The sequence below is a fragment of the Megascapheus bottae genome, chromosome 8, assembly GCF_031878675.1.
Source record: "Megascapheus bottae isolate mThoBot1 chromosome 8, mThoBot2.hap1, whole genome shotgun sequence".
NCBI lineage: Eukaryota > Metazoa > Chordata > Mammalia > Rodentia > Geomyidae > Megascapheus > Megascapheus bottae.
Genome location: NC_143516.1, coordinates 2,431,404 through 2,446,377, shown reverse-complemented (window position 1 = coordinate 2,446,377; position 14,974 = coordinate 2,431,404). Strand labels below are relative to the sequence as shown.

At 47.7% G+C, this 14,974-nt stretch overlaps 1 protein-coding gene across 1 annotated transcript in view; it reads right to left on the bottom strand.

Annotated features, from left to right (window-relative positions):
* Window positions 1–719: 719 nt before the first annotated feature.
* The window catches only part of Pde10a (phosphodiesterase 10A), a 145,892-nt gene continuing 131,637 nt past the window's right edge, over window positions 720–14,974 (bottom strand). The window contains exons 18-22 of the mRNA XM_090337849.1: window positions 13,532–13,704; window positions 12,195–12,306; window positions 3,477–3,557; window positions 2,066–2,154; window positions 720–1,005 (exon numbers count right to left, since the gene is read on the bottom strand). Of these exons, the coding sequence (XP_090193975.1) occupies window positions 879–1,005; window positions 2,066–2,154; window positions 3,477–3,557; window positions 12,195–12,306; window positions 13,532–13,704 (582 nt within the window). The 3' untranslated portion in view covers window positions 720–878. The remainder of the gene's footprint in view (window positions 1,006–2,065; window positions 2,155–3,476; window positions 3,558–12,194; window positions 12,307–13,531; window positions 13,705–14,974) is intronic.

The window sequence follows — 14,974 nt, the reverse complement described above, 5'->3', positions numbered from 1 at the left end:
GGGGTGCCGTGACCCCCACGCTGCCCGCGCGCCCCGCGCCGGTTCGCCCCAGAACCCTCCAGCCGGGGGCTCCGCGGGGAGGCTCACCCGAGCGCGTGGCAGGCAGGAAGGCAGGGCGAGCGTGTGGCGGACTGTGTGGCGCCTCGGCCGCTCCGGCCACGCGCGGCGGCGAAGGAACGAAGGGGACGACAGACCCATGGGATTTCGGCGGAGACATGGCATTCGTGACACTTCTGAACGGCAGGGGACACGGAGGGGGCTCTTCCCACCCAGTCCGCCGGTCTCCGGGCCGAGGCTCGGCTCTGCGGGAGCGCCCTGGGGACCATGGTCCTGGAGGCGGCGGCCTGCGGCCTGGGCGGCCCTGAGAAGCCCGGACTGCGCCTGCGCGCGGCCCTCCCCGCAGCGCCAGCCATAAGGGCCCCGGGGCCGGAAGTGCCCCGCCGTAAGGGCCCCGGGGCCGGAAGTGCCCCGCCGGAAGGACCTGGCGCCGCCGTGCTCCGCCTGAGGCCTGTGGCTCCGCGGCTCCGCGCCCGCCTCGACGTCCTCCGGTCCGCCCCGCGGCCGTGGCGACCACTCGAGGAGGTCAGACACCAACGTTCACACGTGACACAGACCTGTCTACACCCCCGCGTGGACGGCCCCGCGGCTCCGGCGGCCTGGCGCGGCCGGCCCGGGAGAGGGGTGCGGGCGGAGCGCGCCAGGCCGGCCGGCCCGCCCGACGTGTGCGCCGGCCGCGGGGCGGCGCGGGCGCGTCCTCGGGAGGTCGGAGCCTCAGGTACCGGTGTAGGTTTCCCCAGAGCAAAGGACAGAGTCAGGGGAGCGGCGCCGGGCGGGGCGCGGGGCCGCGGGCGCGGTCTGCGGCGCAGGGCCGCGGTCCCTCAGTCGTCCATCCTGGCGGGCAGCTTCTCCGAGGCCCCCGGCGTGGCGCAGGCGGCAGCCGGGGCCGAGATCCACAGTGCGCTCTCCTCCCCGCGAATCACCTTCTCCCACTGGCTCAGGTTGTTCCTAGGAAAGAAGGCAAGGCCACGGTGAGGCCACGGCCACAGCCCTGCTGCGGCGCTCCAGGGTGCGGCAGCAGCCTCTGCAGTCAGCTGGCAGGGCTGAGATGGTGCAGGGAGGGGCCTGCAGGGCCGAGGTGGGGGGGAGATGGGGAGGGAGGGGGTCTCCCTGTAGGAATGAGGGGGCTGGACTCATCCCAGGCCCCTATCCAGGGTCCAGCCAGGGTGAGGCAGGGCCAGGCACAGAGGTCATCTCAGAGCACCCGGAACAGATTCTCCTGTTTCCTCGTTAGAGAACCCTCCATCCCAGTGCCCTGCAGGCCCCACTCCCAGGTTAGAGGTCACAGGCACTCAGCCATGCCCACCTTCAGCGGCTGACCTATGGTCACTCTGAACCCTCGTACTGCTTTCTAGCACACACTTCTGTCTGCCCCACATTTCTCACTCTGACGTGCTACATTTTAAACACAGGCAAAAATCAGTGGGGAACTCTGATAGGATTCATAACCAGCAGTGTGAAGGAACTGTGAAAGAAGAGTGCAGCAGACTGCTGCGCACAACCAGAGCCCAGCCCCGAGCCCAGGGACCCCTGCAGGGTGCCCTCGAGTTAAACTGAAGACCCTGTGGTTCTGCCGAGTGTTGGATGTGGACTACTCAGGACTGCCTTGAGGGGAATGTGCGCTCACTGGGCCACTCCACACACACCTGCTTCAGTGCCTGTGCACAAGCTCAAGTGTGCACCTTCTCACAGAGAACAGCATGGGCCCTGCACCTCAGTCACCAGCCAACCTTGACCTCCTCGCCTCAACACATGTCCTACCCTGCATCCATCCTGTCATAACTGCCTGGATAAACACAGCGGATGGCGTCTGTGCTCCTCTGCTAGGATCCAGACTGCAGGAACAGAGGCTGTCAGGAAGCTCGGCAGCAGCCATCTGAGCCACTTTGTGGGTAATGTGATGGGAGTGAAAACATCTATGGACTCAGTTGGATGTGCGTGCACGTGCACATGCAGATGCACATGGGTGTGTGGTTAGGTAACTTTACAAGTGAAACACTGTCCATACCTGCAGGCTTTCAGGAGAGGCTCGGTAGGAGGGAGAATCTGGGTCAGGGTAGTGTAGCAGGGAATGGCCACAGCATTGTAGAATCCGAGCTACCTCAGTGTTAGAGAGAAACGAGAAAAAAAGTCCATTAGTGATTTTAGTTGTATCTAAAAGTTCTGCTTCTGAAGACTACAAAGTTAAGCCTTCTAGTTTTGTGTTAAATATATACACAATATATGTGTATATAAATAGTATATGTATTATAGATAATAATATATATTATACTATTGCTAAGTATAGTTTAAAATGCATTAAAATGAATTTTAGAAATAAAACATATGCCAATAGAATTCTATGCTTTCATCAGAAAAGACATTGCCCCATTCATAATGAAATGGAGATACTTGGAAAAAATTATATTCAGTGAGGTAAGCCAGATCCCAAGAAACATAGGTTGCATGGTTTCCCTCATTTGTAATAATTAGAATGTGCTTATAAATCTTCAAGCAAAGCCAATAGATAGTATAAGATAAACAATTATACTTGGACAGGATAAATTAAACAGGACTCTAAACTTTCACACAGTGAAACCAAAGAAGGATGTTCTTAGGAGAGGATCACAGAGGCTCTAGCTATGCACATATATTCGTGTCAAATGTTTACCAAAACGAACTCCAAGAAATGGAAACAAGACTTTTTTTGGTAGTTTGCAGTTCTGTGTTTTTCCTTCCATTGTTATTTTTATACCCTCTGTCTTACATGTAGAGGCAGCTGATGTGGGGAGGGGAAGGGAAACTAACTCAGCCGTGACACTCACTAGATACTAGGTTGGAAAGGAACTAAACGGCGTGAAGGGGGTGAGGAGGGGAAAACTGGGAGAAAAGGGAGGGGTAACACTGTTCAAAATGAAATGTACTTATTGCCTGACTTATGTAACTAACCCCTCTGGATATCACCTTTACAATACAAACGAAAAACCACCAAAAAACATGTCCCGGACTGGACTTAAGCTCATCTGTGTGCTCAGTCTCCTAAAGGCTGGGTCACAAGTGCATATTACCATACCATGCTCATGTTTAACTTTATAGCTTGTATGTCATGAAGTAGATCATTGTAAAAAAAGTTTCACTGCAACAAATAAGTTCATAATATCTATTTAGAAGTAGAATTTTAGGAAGTGCCGTCCAACCGCCACTGAAATGGATGGTTTTCCTGGCTTTCCTGTACACATGCGGCACGTGTTTCAACTACTGGGGAAGAAAGAACTGTGTGAGGCCTCTACTAACCCCAGAGCAAGATACATGGAAGATGAATTAGCAGCAGAATGTCAAGGGTAAAAGAAATGAATTCCTGTGCCTGCAGAGTGGGAAACGTGACATGAAGGCCACGCACTGGCCTGCACTTGTGCAGACCTCGCGGCCGCCGTTCTCACCTGGCCTTGCGGGACTTCGTCCCTCTTGTCTCTGTCCATCATAGGGATAGGCTGGATCCCCAGCTTCTTCATTTCATCACCCTGAAAGGAGGAGAGGGAGAGAATCGCCCTCAATTTTTGAATAGTCATGAGGACTTGGGTAGCAATAAACATTCTTTTTATTCCTTGAGTTTCTTCTCAGTCATGGTTCAGGTTACTCTGTGCCCCATAGACAGAGTTGTGTCTAGAGCTCTGTGTGACAGGCTCGGGCCGCCACCCAAGCATGCAAGGAGATGGGGAAGGCACAGGCACAAGGAGCCCTACACCATTCTCAGTGATTCTTGCTGGGCATGGCACTGGGCCAAAGCCGAATTGGGAAGGGAGCAGGGACGGGATGCGGCCTGCCCAAGCCTGTCAGCCAGGGGAGTGGGCACCGCCTCCGGTCCACTGGGCAGGTGTGCAGCTCGGGACCACTGGCCTGTCATGCACATACGGGATGGACATATTCCCCACTTGTGTTGGGAGCCAGAATGGAATCAAACTGTACCTTGATTTGCATCAGACAATTGCTTTATTGTCTTACTGTTTTCTGGCCTTATTCTGTTTAAATGACCTGAGATTTACCATATGAATGTAACACCTGGAAGTTCCCTGGTTTCAAGAAAGGATATAAGCCTTGAGTTGAAAATAAACGGGGCTGCAGTCTTTACCTGGGCTGCAGACCTCCTGGACCCCATGTGTTTGTCTCTCTTCTATTTTTTCCAGTCCCTGCCCCCTATTTCAGGAACCCCAATTTGCTGCCGGTAGGCCCCGGCAAGTGGCACCGAACAGGGACCCTGAAAATCTGGGACGAAGGTGGAGGACCCCGGTGTGGCGAGTGACGCGTCGTAGGACTATTAGGAGAGGATTTTAAGAGAGTGAGAGAGCGGGAGGCTGTATTGTCCAGAGTAAAAATTATGGGTCAAGTTAATGGCCACAGGCTATATGTACTGGTCCTAAGAGGCATACTTGAAGCCCACGGAACGCGGGTGGGACAAGGGCAGCTTGAGAGCTTCCTACAGTTTGTCGAGGAGGCATGCCCGTGGTTTCCAGAGGAGGAATCCCTAAATTTAGAAACCTGGCCAAGGATAGGGAAAGGAATTCAAGATTATTATAATGTATATGGCCCTGAAAAGACCCCAGCAGAGGCTATTACTTTATGGAATTTAGTAAATGAATGCTTAGATCTTTGAAATGAGAATGTTGAACTTAATCTTGAATTAAAGAACCCTTCTGAGAAACTTGAGGCTGAGCCGTAATGCCACAGCCCGAGAGAATCTAAGTGAGATTTTGAGAAGGGAACAGCCAGCAGATATTGACTATAAGAGTTCAGGTTTGGATAACAGGAAGGAAAGATATGATGAGGACCGGCTGGCTACGGTGGAGAAGAAGTTAGAAGAAATCCTCCATCTACTATCTAAGATGGGATAGTGCAGAGATCCCCCCCCAGAAGTAGGAAATAGATATGAACCCCTGGCCACAATCTCAGCGGAATCTAATCCTTACCCCCTATTCCCACTGCCTCCGGCTGCAACCTTGCAGCCCCAACCCCTTCTCAACCTTTATGCATGTCTAAAGGTCCTAGCAACAAGTGCCTCCTAACAGGTACTACAACCAGGCACAGTGCATTGCAACTAAACTTGGCTCAGGCTGCTAAAAGGAGGGAAGATATTTCAGGGCCTCCATGCTTCCCCATTTAAGTTGGTCATGATGAACAAGTATACCATTGACCTATTCCTTTTAAACTATTATGGGACTTAAAGAGTGCCTGCTCCCAATATGGACCAACTGCCCCTTTTACTCAAGTAGCATTGGAGGCCACGTGTGCTGACATTTTATGCCCAAATGACTGGAAGCAGCTTGCCAGAGCATGCCTTAGTGGGGGAGAGTACTTATTATGGGAAACAGAGTTCACTGCACAGTGTCGAGCTAAAATTGAAGCAAATAGGGCTGAGAACCTGCCTTACAGTCTTGATCAGTTGTTAGGAGAGGGAACCTATAAAAACACTGAAGATCAATTGGGCTATGCAGTGGAAGCCTATATACAAATAAATGCAGCGGCAAAAGAGGCTTGGAAAAAATTACCAAATTCTAACCGTACTAAAAATCTAGTTGAAATTAGACAGGGACCTGATGATGAACCTTATCAAGAATTTTTGTCTCAATTAATGGAGACTGCAGACCACCTAGTACAAGATGAGGACACAAGGAAGGCTATAGTTAGACAAATGGCCTATGAAAATGCCAACGCCGCCTGTCAGGCGGCTATCAGACCCCATAGGAATAAGGCAGGAATTACAGACTATGTTACACTGTGTGCTGATATAGGACCCTCCTATGTACAAGGCCTCACTTTAGCCTCTGCTCCTCAAGGAAAGACTGTTACTAAATTTATAAAATATAGAGGTCAGCGGCATTCTCGGGCTGCTAGACCCCCAGGGCGTTGCTTCTCTTGTGGACAAATAGGACATTGGATGGCGCAATGCCCACGCCAGGCCAAGTTAGAGAAAGAAACATCACCTGGCACATGTCCACGCTGTGGTAAAGGGAAGCACTGGGCTAAAGATTGCAAGTCAGCAACAAATTGCAATGGCTGCCCGTTTTCGGGAAACTGGAGAAGGGGCCAGCCCCTGGCCCCGCAAAACCATGGGGCAGTCCCTCCCTCTTCTCGGCCACAAGTGCATCTTCTAACAACCCCCAAAATCAGTCTCCGGCCTCTTCCGTGCCACCCCGGGCAGCGCAGGATTGGACCTCTGTTTCTCTACCTGCTCAGTACTGACCCCAGAGATGGGGATACAAGCTCTCCCCACGGGGGTCTTTGACCCCCTTCCCCCAGGAGTGGCTAGATTGCTGTTAGGGCGAAGTAGCTCAGCCCTTAAAGGGATACAAATTACACTTAGCATAATTGACCAGGATTTTACTGGCGAAATCAAAGTTCTGGCCTCTGCCCTGAGATATGTAATATCGATCCCAGCAGGACAAAAAATAGCACAGCTAGTGCTTGTGCCTTTACCTCCCAGGGAGACTGCTAATTCCCCACGTGGACAGAGAGGATTTAGACCCTCTGATATCTATTGGGTACAAAGCATAAAACAAGAGAGGCCTGAGATGACTTTATTTATACAAGAAAAGCCCTTTTTAGACACTGGAGCAGATGTGTCTGTGATATCTAAAAAACATGGGCCAACCCAATGGCCCCTAAAAACCTCTATGACTTCCCTACAGGGAATTGGGTATGCAACTGACCCACAGCAGAGCAGTGTGATCCTTGCTTGGAGAGATGAGGAAGGGCACTCTGGTCATTTTCAGCCATTTTTTTTTTTTGCCAGTCCTGGGCTTGAGCTCAGGGCCTGAGTACTGTCCTTGGACTTTCTCAAGGCTAGAGCTCTACCACTTGAGCCTCAGCACCACTTCCGGCTTTTTTCTATGTATGTGGTACCAAGGAATTGAACCCGGGTCTTCGTGCATGCTAGGCAAGCACTTTAACCACTAGGCCAAACTCCCAGCCCCATTTTCAGCCATTTGTCCTGGATCATCTGCCAATTAATTTCTAGGGTCGTGATATCATGGAAAAAATGGGAGTGTATATGTTTAGACCTAGTGCTGAAGTTACTAAGCAGCTGCTTGATCAAGGTCTCCTCCCTTCTGGGGGACTAGGCTGAGCAGCACAGGGAGGGCCAGAGCCACTCCAACCCCAGTCTCGCCCACCGAGACAAGGATTAGGGTATTGTGGAGCGAGCTAATGGATTACTAAAACATCAAATTTTTAAGATAAAGAAAGGGGAATTGTATCCTGCTACCCCTGTGAATATACTTAATCATGCTTTATTTGTTTTAAATTTTTTGAATTTGGACTTAAATAATTTATCCGCTGCTCAGCGATTCTGGGAAAAAAGAGAGCAGCGTCCTTTTGCCTTAATAAAGTGGAAGGATCCTCTAACTGGTGCTTGGCATGGACCTGATCCTGTTCTAACCTGGGGTCGAGGGCATGTATGTGTTTTTTCACAAGGAGAAAATGACGCCCGCTGGCTGCCTGAATGCTGCGTTCGGATCGTGGAGAGTGACAGTGGCCATCCAAGCAGCGACTCACTGGGCCCTACACCCCCAACCCTCCAGACACCGGTGCATCCTGCTACGTGGGAAGGACCTGAGTTATTTGTGCATGTCAATCGGGACTGCTACTGATCCACTTGTTCAACACATTCATATGAGCTGTGTTTCTCCTCCTTTTGCTATTATGTAGGGACCTTTTAACATATTCACTGACTCTACACAATTTAATATGTGACAATTGTTCTTTTACAAATTGTATGCTATTGAGATAAAGGATTGTTCTTTTTATTTTGTCTTTACCATCCCTCTTCTTAACAACCTTTTTTGTAAAAGATGCCCAGGTGAAAAGCAAAGGCCTCTAGAGGTAAATAGAAGTCAACCGACCCCCTGTATGTCTGTGTTTTGTTTTATTTTTTTGTTTTTTGTGTTTTTTTTTTTAAAGGTGCACTGTGGGACTAAAACAGAGGCTTGGGTGGTCAAGGGATGCCTTGATCCCCCTTTTGAGTTTCTTGTTGCTAACAGGGCATGCCATTAGAAGTTATTTAAAAGTCTCCGCTTCTCTGTCTTGTTCGTGTTACATATTTTTCCTTGTCCAGTTTTGTCTTTAAAATTGGTACCAGTTCTAAATATGGATCCTTATGGTTTTTCTGTGTGTACTCAAGCACACATCCTTGTTATTTATTTGAACATTTCTGGGCCTCGTATGGCTGCTCCCGCGTGTCTGCAGTTGTAATAAGCCCTGGAAAAATAAATTCCAGCTAAATTGCCTTGAAAAAAGTTTTGTTTTGAACCAGGTTCTCACCTACAAGAGTAAAATTGGCAAAGCTCTCTTGACACAAACTTCCGGCCGATATTAATTTTGAGCGCTTTAAGATCTTTGAGTATGAATGTGTGTGAATGAGTGAGTGAACATGTTCAAGGTTAAATTGTCAGCATGCTGTATAAAACAATGGATAAATTTATACTTAAACACAAAGGCAATTGGGTAAATCTAAGCTTAAAACTTCAAGAAAAGTATTAGGTTTGAATGTTTTACAATGTCTCAAAGGATTATTACATTGTGTTAAAGAGAAATTGGTAAAAAGTATTTTTCTAAAGATCCTGAAATCTGCATTTTAAAAATCTGGTTTTATAATGCATAGAGCTGTTTACATTGTAAACATTGTATCCTGTTTAGCCCAGAGGTATTAGGGAATTTGGGATTTATTACCTTTAGTTAAAGTTTGGAGACATGTCTTAGAGATTTAAATGTAAAATTGTTCATTAATGTCAGAAACTTTGCCTATGTGTCTTTTCTTGCAGACTGACACTGGAAATATGATGATAAAATGTGAAAAAAAAGGAAGGAAACTAAGTCCAAACTTAGACTTTTGGTGCACTGATGTTTATAATTCTTGCATTAGGGAAAAACTGTTATTTGAGTTTAAACTGTTGATGGAGTTCTAGGCAGTAATAATCTAAACCGCAGGAAAAAACAAAAAGCCTCTTCTAATAGGCAAAGGGAGGGCCTTGGACCCTAGGGGGCCTGGAGGCAAAGGGAGTTCCTTGAGCCTTAAAGGTTTTTCAAATGCAAATAAAGACTAAAGTGTGAAGAGTTTAAGTTAGAAAGTGTAAGTTTTAAAGAAAATTACAAATGGTTTCTGAACAAAATTTAAAAGTAAAGTTGTCCTAAAGTTTTGTTTCAAAAAAGAAACAAGGAAAATTAGAACTACCAAAATGGTTGCTTAATTGCTATTTCAGCTTACTCTTGTAAGTTACTTCATAGCAATCTCCAGCAGGCCCATGGAGAAGGACAGCAGACCCTCATTCAGATGTAAGTTTGGCCCTCACCAAGTTCCAGGTAAGATCATGCTTAGAGACTATTTCTGTGTTGACCACCTTGTTGCTTCAATTGGAGTAACGTGGCCTTTTGTAGGACTCATTGATATGAAAGCCACAGTTTTGAGCCTGCCCGGGCAAAAGCAAAGTCCCTGTGAGACTGTGGTGTCTAATCTGCCAGCAGGATGCTGGGACAGAGTTGCTTTGGAGCTCCAAGTGGCAGAGTGCTAGCTCTGAGCTGAAAAGCTGGGGGGAAACACTCAAGCACCAAGCTCGGGACTCACAGTGGCAGGGTGCTAGCCTTGAGCTGGAGAGCTGAGAGACAGCGCCCAGTCCCTGAGTTCAAATCCAGCAACCAACAAAGTGAAATGCCAATGGGATGTTTATCCCGGTGTGAAGAGACACTATTGGGACGAAAGTGATAAAGAATCCAGAAAGCCTCTGCTTGGATGGCAGGGATGGTGTCAGATCCTAGAGTCACTTGTGCTTGGCCATTCAAATTAATCAGAGCTAGGAGGTCACAGAATAGTTTGTAAGCATGCCTTACTAATACCCGTGCCTTTCATAACTGGGCAGGAACTTGTCAATCTTCTGTGATAGTGGGTAGTTTAAAGTCCTAATTGAGCGAATTTTTTATTTGACACCAGCCACAAATTCAGGAAAGTTTGTGGATCTGGGGCTTGTGTCTCTATTATCCTGTTTAGATCTGACAACTGAAGCATTGTTAAGGTTGCAGAGATTTAGTTCCCCAGACAATCAAGAAAATACCTTTGCAAATGGATGCTAAGTAAGTTACACTATTGTAGCCAAAGATGGTTTGTTCAGTTGTTAAATGTTAAATATGATCTCTAGTTTGGAGTAAATTATTGTTCCTAATATCTAATCCTTACAACCCCTTGATAAAACAGGCTAGGCTTCTTAAGGTCCCTGGTCAAGCACAGAGACAACGCCCCTGAGTCAGCTTGAAGAAGTCACAGAAGCTGAATCTCCGCCCATCAATCCCCTTTAGATGAAGGGACCAGAGTCATTTTTGGAAAGTGAGACCGGATAAATTAGAGGTATAGAAAAGAGTAAAAATTGCACTTGTGTTTCTTTTAAAATAAAAACGGGGGATATGTTGGGAGCCAGAGTGGAATCAAACTGTACCTTGATTTGCATCAGATATTTGCTTTATTGTCTTATTGTTTTCTGGCCTTATTCTATTTAAATGACCTGAGATTTACCATATGAATGTAACACCTGGAGTTCCCTGGTTTCAAGGAGGGATATAAGCCTTGAGTTGAAAATAAACGGGGCTGCAGACCTCCCGGACCCCATGTGTTTGTCTCTCTTCTATTTTTTCCAGTCCCTGCCCCCTATTTCAGGAATCCCAATTTGCTGCCGGTAGGCCCTGGCACACTTGGAAGTGAAACCCTCTTTCCTGGGCATTCTCTAACTCGCCACTCTTCCTTCACGCTTCCTAGGTGAGCAACTGTAATGATGCTGCTTTTAGAAATCTTAGTTATGGATAGAAAACTTCCTGGATCCTAACAACAGATGCTGGAGGGGATGTGGCCAGGAGGGATCACTACTACACTGTTGGTGGGAGTGCAAACTCGTTCAACCACTGTGGAAAGCAGTATGGCAGTGCCTCAAAAGACTAAACATAGAGCTCCCCTATGACCCAGCAATTCCACTACTTGGCATTTAACCAATCATCCAGAAACAAAGACATACTAAATCTACCAGCACAACAATGTTCATTGCAGCACTATTTACCATAGCAAAGATATGGAACCAACCTAGATGTTCCTCAGTTGATGAGTGAATCAACAAGATGTGGTATTTGTACACAATGGAATTCTATGCTGCTGTCAGAAAGAACACATTGCCCCATTTGTTAGGAAATGGAAAGACTTAGAAAAAATCATATTAAGTGAAGTAAGCCAGACTCAAAGGAACTTAGGCTCAATGGTTTCCCTCATTTGTCATAATCAGTAGAAACCTTGGGCTCTCCTAGCAGAGATTTGCTATAGAGCAAAACCTTGATATAAAAGGCCATATAGTAGGACGCTAAGTGAAAGGATCTCTAGGATATAGAAATATAAGCCATATAATGAATGATTGTTGTTCTTAAGGTACTATGTTATCCCTCATCTCTTTTGCTGTCCCTTGGTTATCTCATATTGTTACAGTATCTCACGTTGTTACCTGATATATCGGATATATTTATATTTGGTTATTTGAAATTGGATAGGGAAGGGGGGAAAACAAGATGAGGGGTGGGGGTGGGGGAGGGAAATGGGGACCAAGACATGTGAAAGGGTATCCATCTATCTGGAAAATATCATGTAACCCTTCTAGTAATTACAATAAAAAATATATGTAAAAAAAAAAAAAAGAAAACTTCCTGGATTTGTTATTCAGGACAAAGGCACTTATTTATTCTCATTATATCAAAGCAGTTACAATGTATAGCTTCTGCTATACAGAATGGACTGTTGGCTCTCAAAGGTTTTCTTTTCTAGCCAAGTGGGTGAAACCTACTAAGTGGCTGCTGTGCCATGCAGGGTGGCACGTGGCTGCTGTGCCACTCAGGGGGATGTGTTCCAGCCTCTGCTAATGAGGAGGTTTCCCCATGCATGTCCAGGGGGACACAGCAGAAACCATTCAACCCCCACGTCACCCCATGCGGCTCGCCACAGTCCCATGCGGCTAGCCACAGTCTCAGAAACAAAAATACCAACACAAGCCACTAAGATTTCAGGCAAATTATCCCCCTTTCACTTCCCTCAGATATTTTTCTGTTTCCTGTTATTATCTGGGTGAATGTAAGAATCAAAGGCATACCTCAGCCCAAAACTCTGCATAGATGTCATTTGCTGTCAGTTTTGTAACCGGCCACAGTTTGGTCACAGAACAAAGATCACAGGCAGTCATCATCAAACCAATTACACGGTCCCTAGAACACAACGAGAGACTGGTCAGAGCAGCGTCTGCTTAGAATAAGGGTTAGACAGAGTTGTACTTTCTGGAGTGAGTGAGGTATCCTATTATTTCCTGACAGGAAAAAGTAGCATTAAAGAACAAATGGGAGGGCCGGAAGTTTGGCCTAGTGGTAGAGTGCTTGCCTAGCATGCACGAAGACCCAGGTTCGATTCCTCGGTACCACATACTTAGAAAAAGTCAGAAGTGGTGCTGAGGCTCAAGTGGTAGAGCTCTAGCCTTGAGAAAAATCCAAGGACAGTGCTCAGGCCCTGAGCTCAAGCCCAGGACTGGCAAAAAAAAAAAAGAAAGAAATGTACTCAGTGATTTATGTACCTGAAACCCCTTTGTACATTACCTGTACAATAAAAAAAATTTAAAAAAAAAAGAACAAATGGGAGCAGTAAGATGGTAAAACCCAGCGGCGTGGCTTGAAGCTGGGGATGTGGGGAGGGTTAGCTAGCAGGAAATGCACATGCTCTGTGGACCTCTAGGAGAACGCGGCAGTAGCTCAGAACAGTGACAGCACCTGAGCAACTGTAGGCAGAGATGAGTAGGAATATGCTAAGACCTAAAGCAGTTCCAAGGCACGGTCTGCCCGTCCTCCTCTCCTGGCTCTGCCTTGCACTGTGGGTGAGGCAAGCTAATGGTCACAGGCATAAATCCCAGCATGTTACAGGAGCAGCTAGGGGCTGCCCGAGGGAGAGGTGGGCAGGTCACAGCGAACACAGCTGTCACGCTCTGAACCTCCCAGGAAGAACAGCATGCTGGCAGAGAAAGGCACAGATGGCTCTAGCCTGATGCCTCGCACTCGTGGGCACTGTGGCAAACTTGTGATTGCCAATGGCTTCCTAAATGACCTAAGCACACAAAGACGCCAGCATTATGGTCTTTGCCTTACACCTATGTAGGTCAGTAAAGTTCATTCCAGCTGGAGACTTCCGTCGCCTTAGTGTGGGGAGTAGGATTTGGGTTCTGAACGTACACACGATTCATCATAGTCCTTAGAGGACGTTTTGTCTACAATTTTGCCCCAAAATGGAATGTCCAAAGTAAACGTGAAAGTGCAAGAAAACAGAAGCCCGATTCTTTTTTTGTATTTTCTTGTCAGGTATACGTTTATGCCAAGTTACATTTCGTTCACTAAAGGTCAAGTTATTCCCTGACTTTTGCAGGCTCCTGGCCCGTGAGCCCCTGCTCACCTGTGGGACTGGTTGTGCAGGTTCAGGGACCCTGTCTGGTGCATCTCCTCCAGCTGCTTCCGGTTCCCAAAGTAGAGCGCAAGGTCCGTGGCGATGATGGCTTTTCGGATGATCTCCAGCACCTGCTCGTACTCGCTGGAGCTCAGGGTGGAGAAGATGTTGTGTCCTTCCAGCTGTGGGGCACACAGGACACCACCAGCAGTGAGAACCATCTCGGCTCACCATCTCCAGTGACGTCTGACAGCTCGTCAGCAGTGTCTGTCTATACCAGTCATGAGTTTGAAAGAACAGTTTGAAACGCCTGTGGTATTTTCAACCGAGCATTTAATAAACTACCGTAACCATAGATGCATCACTTGTTGCCACAAAACCCAACATCTTAAATATACTTCACTCAAACATATTTCTTCGAGTAAAGGCACTGAAAAGTGGAAAATACTAAGTGACTTTCTGAGCGAGGTAATGAACACTTTGGTAACTTCTCCATTACCCCAGAACTCAGCGTGCCTAATGGGGGGCATCTTGTACATGAACCAGAGTTCCTGCAGGAACAGGGGTCAGGCAGACGCAGGGGGCTGAGCCCTTCCTCTCTCTCCACTGAGCCACAGGAAATGACTACATTCCCGTGCCCAGCAGAGCTGGTGAACGAGGGCTAGACAAACCTGTGTGTCATTGAACTGCACGCCAAGGGAAAGGTGGAAGAAGCTGAACAGAGCCAGAGCTGAACCCAGAGCACGCACGTGGACTAGCTGAGAGCTGAGCGCTGCCCATCAGGACTGGGTGCCAGGCCGCGACCCCGGGCATCATGGACGGGTCCAGCGCCAGGCTGCAGGACCAGGAGGCCAGATTTGGCCTCCCCAGCATAGTCCTGGAGGAGGGCTGTTTTAACCCATGTGCCACCTGACCTTAAATGGGTGGCAGCATCGAGGGCCTCTTCCCAGTGTCTCATCTTGCCCTGGGTTTGGTACTAAGCTGTTCTCACTGTCCCCTCTTCCAGGGATGGAAATGACACCTCTAGTAGCAACCTGTCTCTTCTCCAACACCTTGCAGAGGCCAATGGAAGGCCTGTCTGAACTTAGTCTACTGTCAAGTTACCTGTCTCAAACACTGTAGGAACACCCCCGGTGCAGTTGGAGGATGTGCCAAGGAAACTGTGGAGAAGAGGTAGTCTGCACAGTCCCAGCGCCACTTGTTTTGCTGTGTGATGTTGCATACCACTTTGCTTTTGTGGCCATCTACTTCAAAATGAATTATCTTTAAAAGAAGACTGCCAAGGCACTTTACAAAAGCTCACTGACATGCTGGAAATGTTGTCACAGTCATGTCACAGCCAGATGTGCAGATTCATTTGCCATAGGGGTGGTCAGGGTGTCTAAACTGAAGGCACCCTGACGTCACTGCGGGTCGTGCTCACAGCAGGTGAGGGCTAATGGATGGAAACGA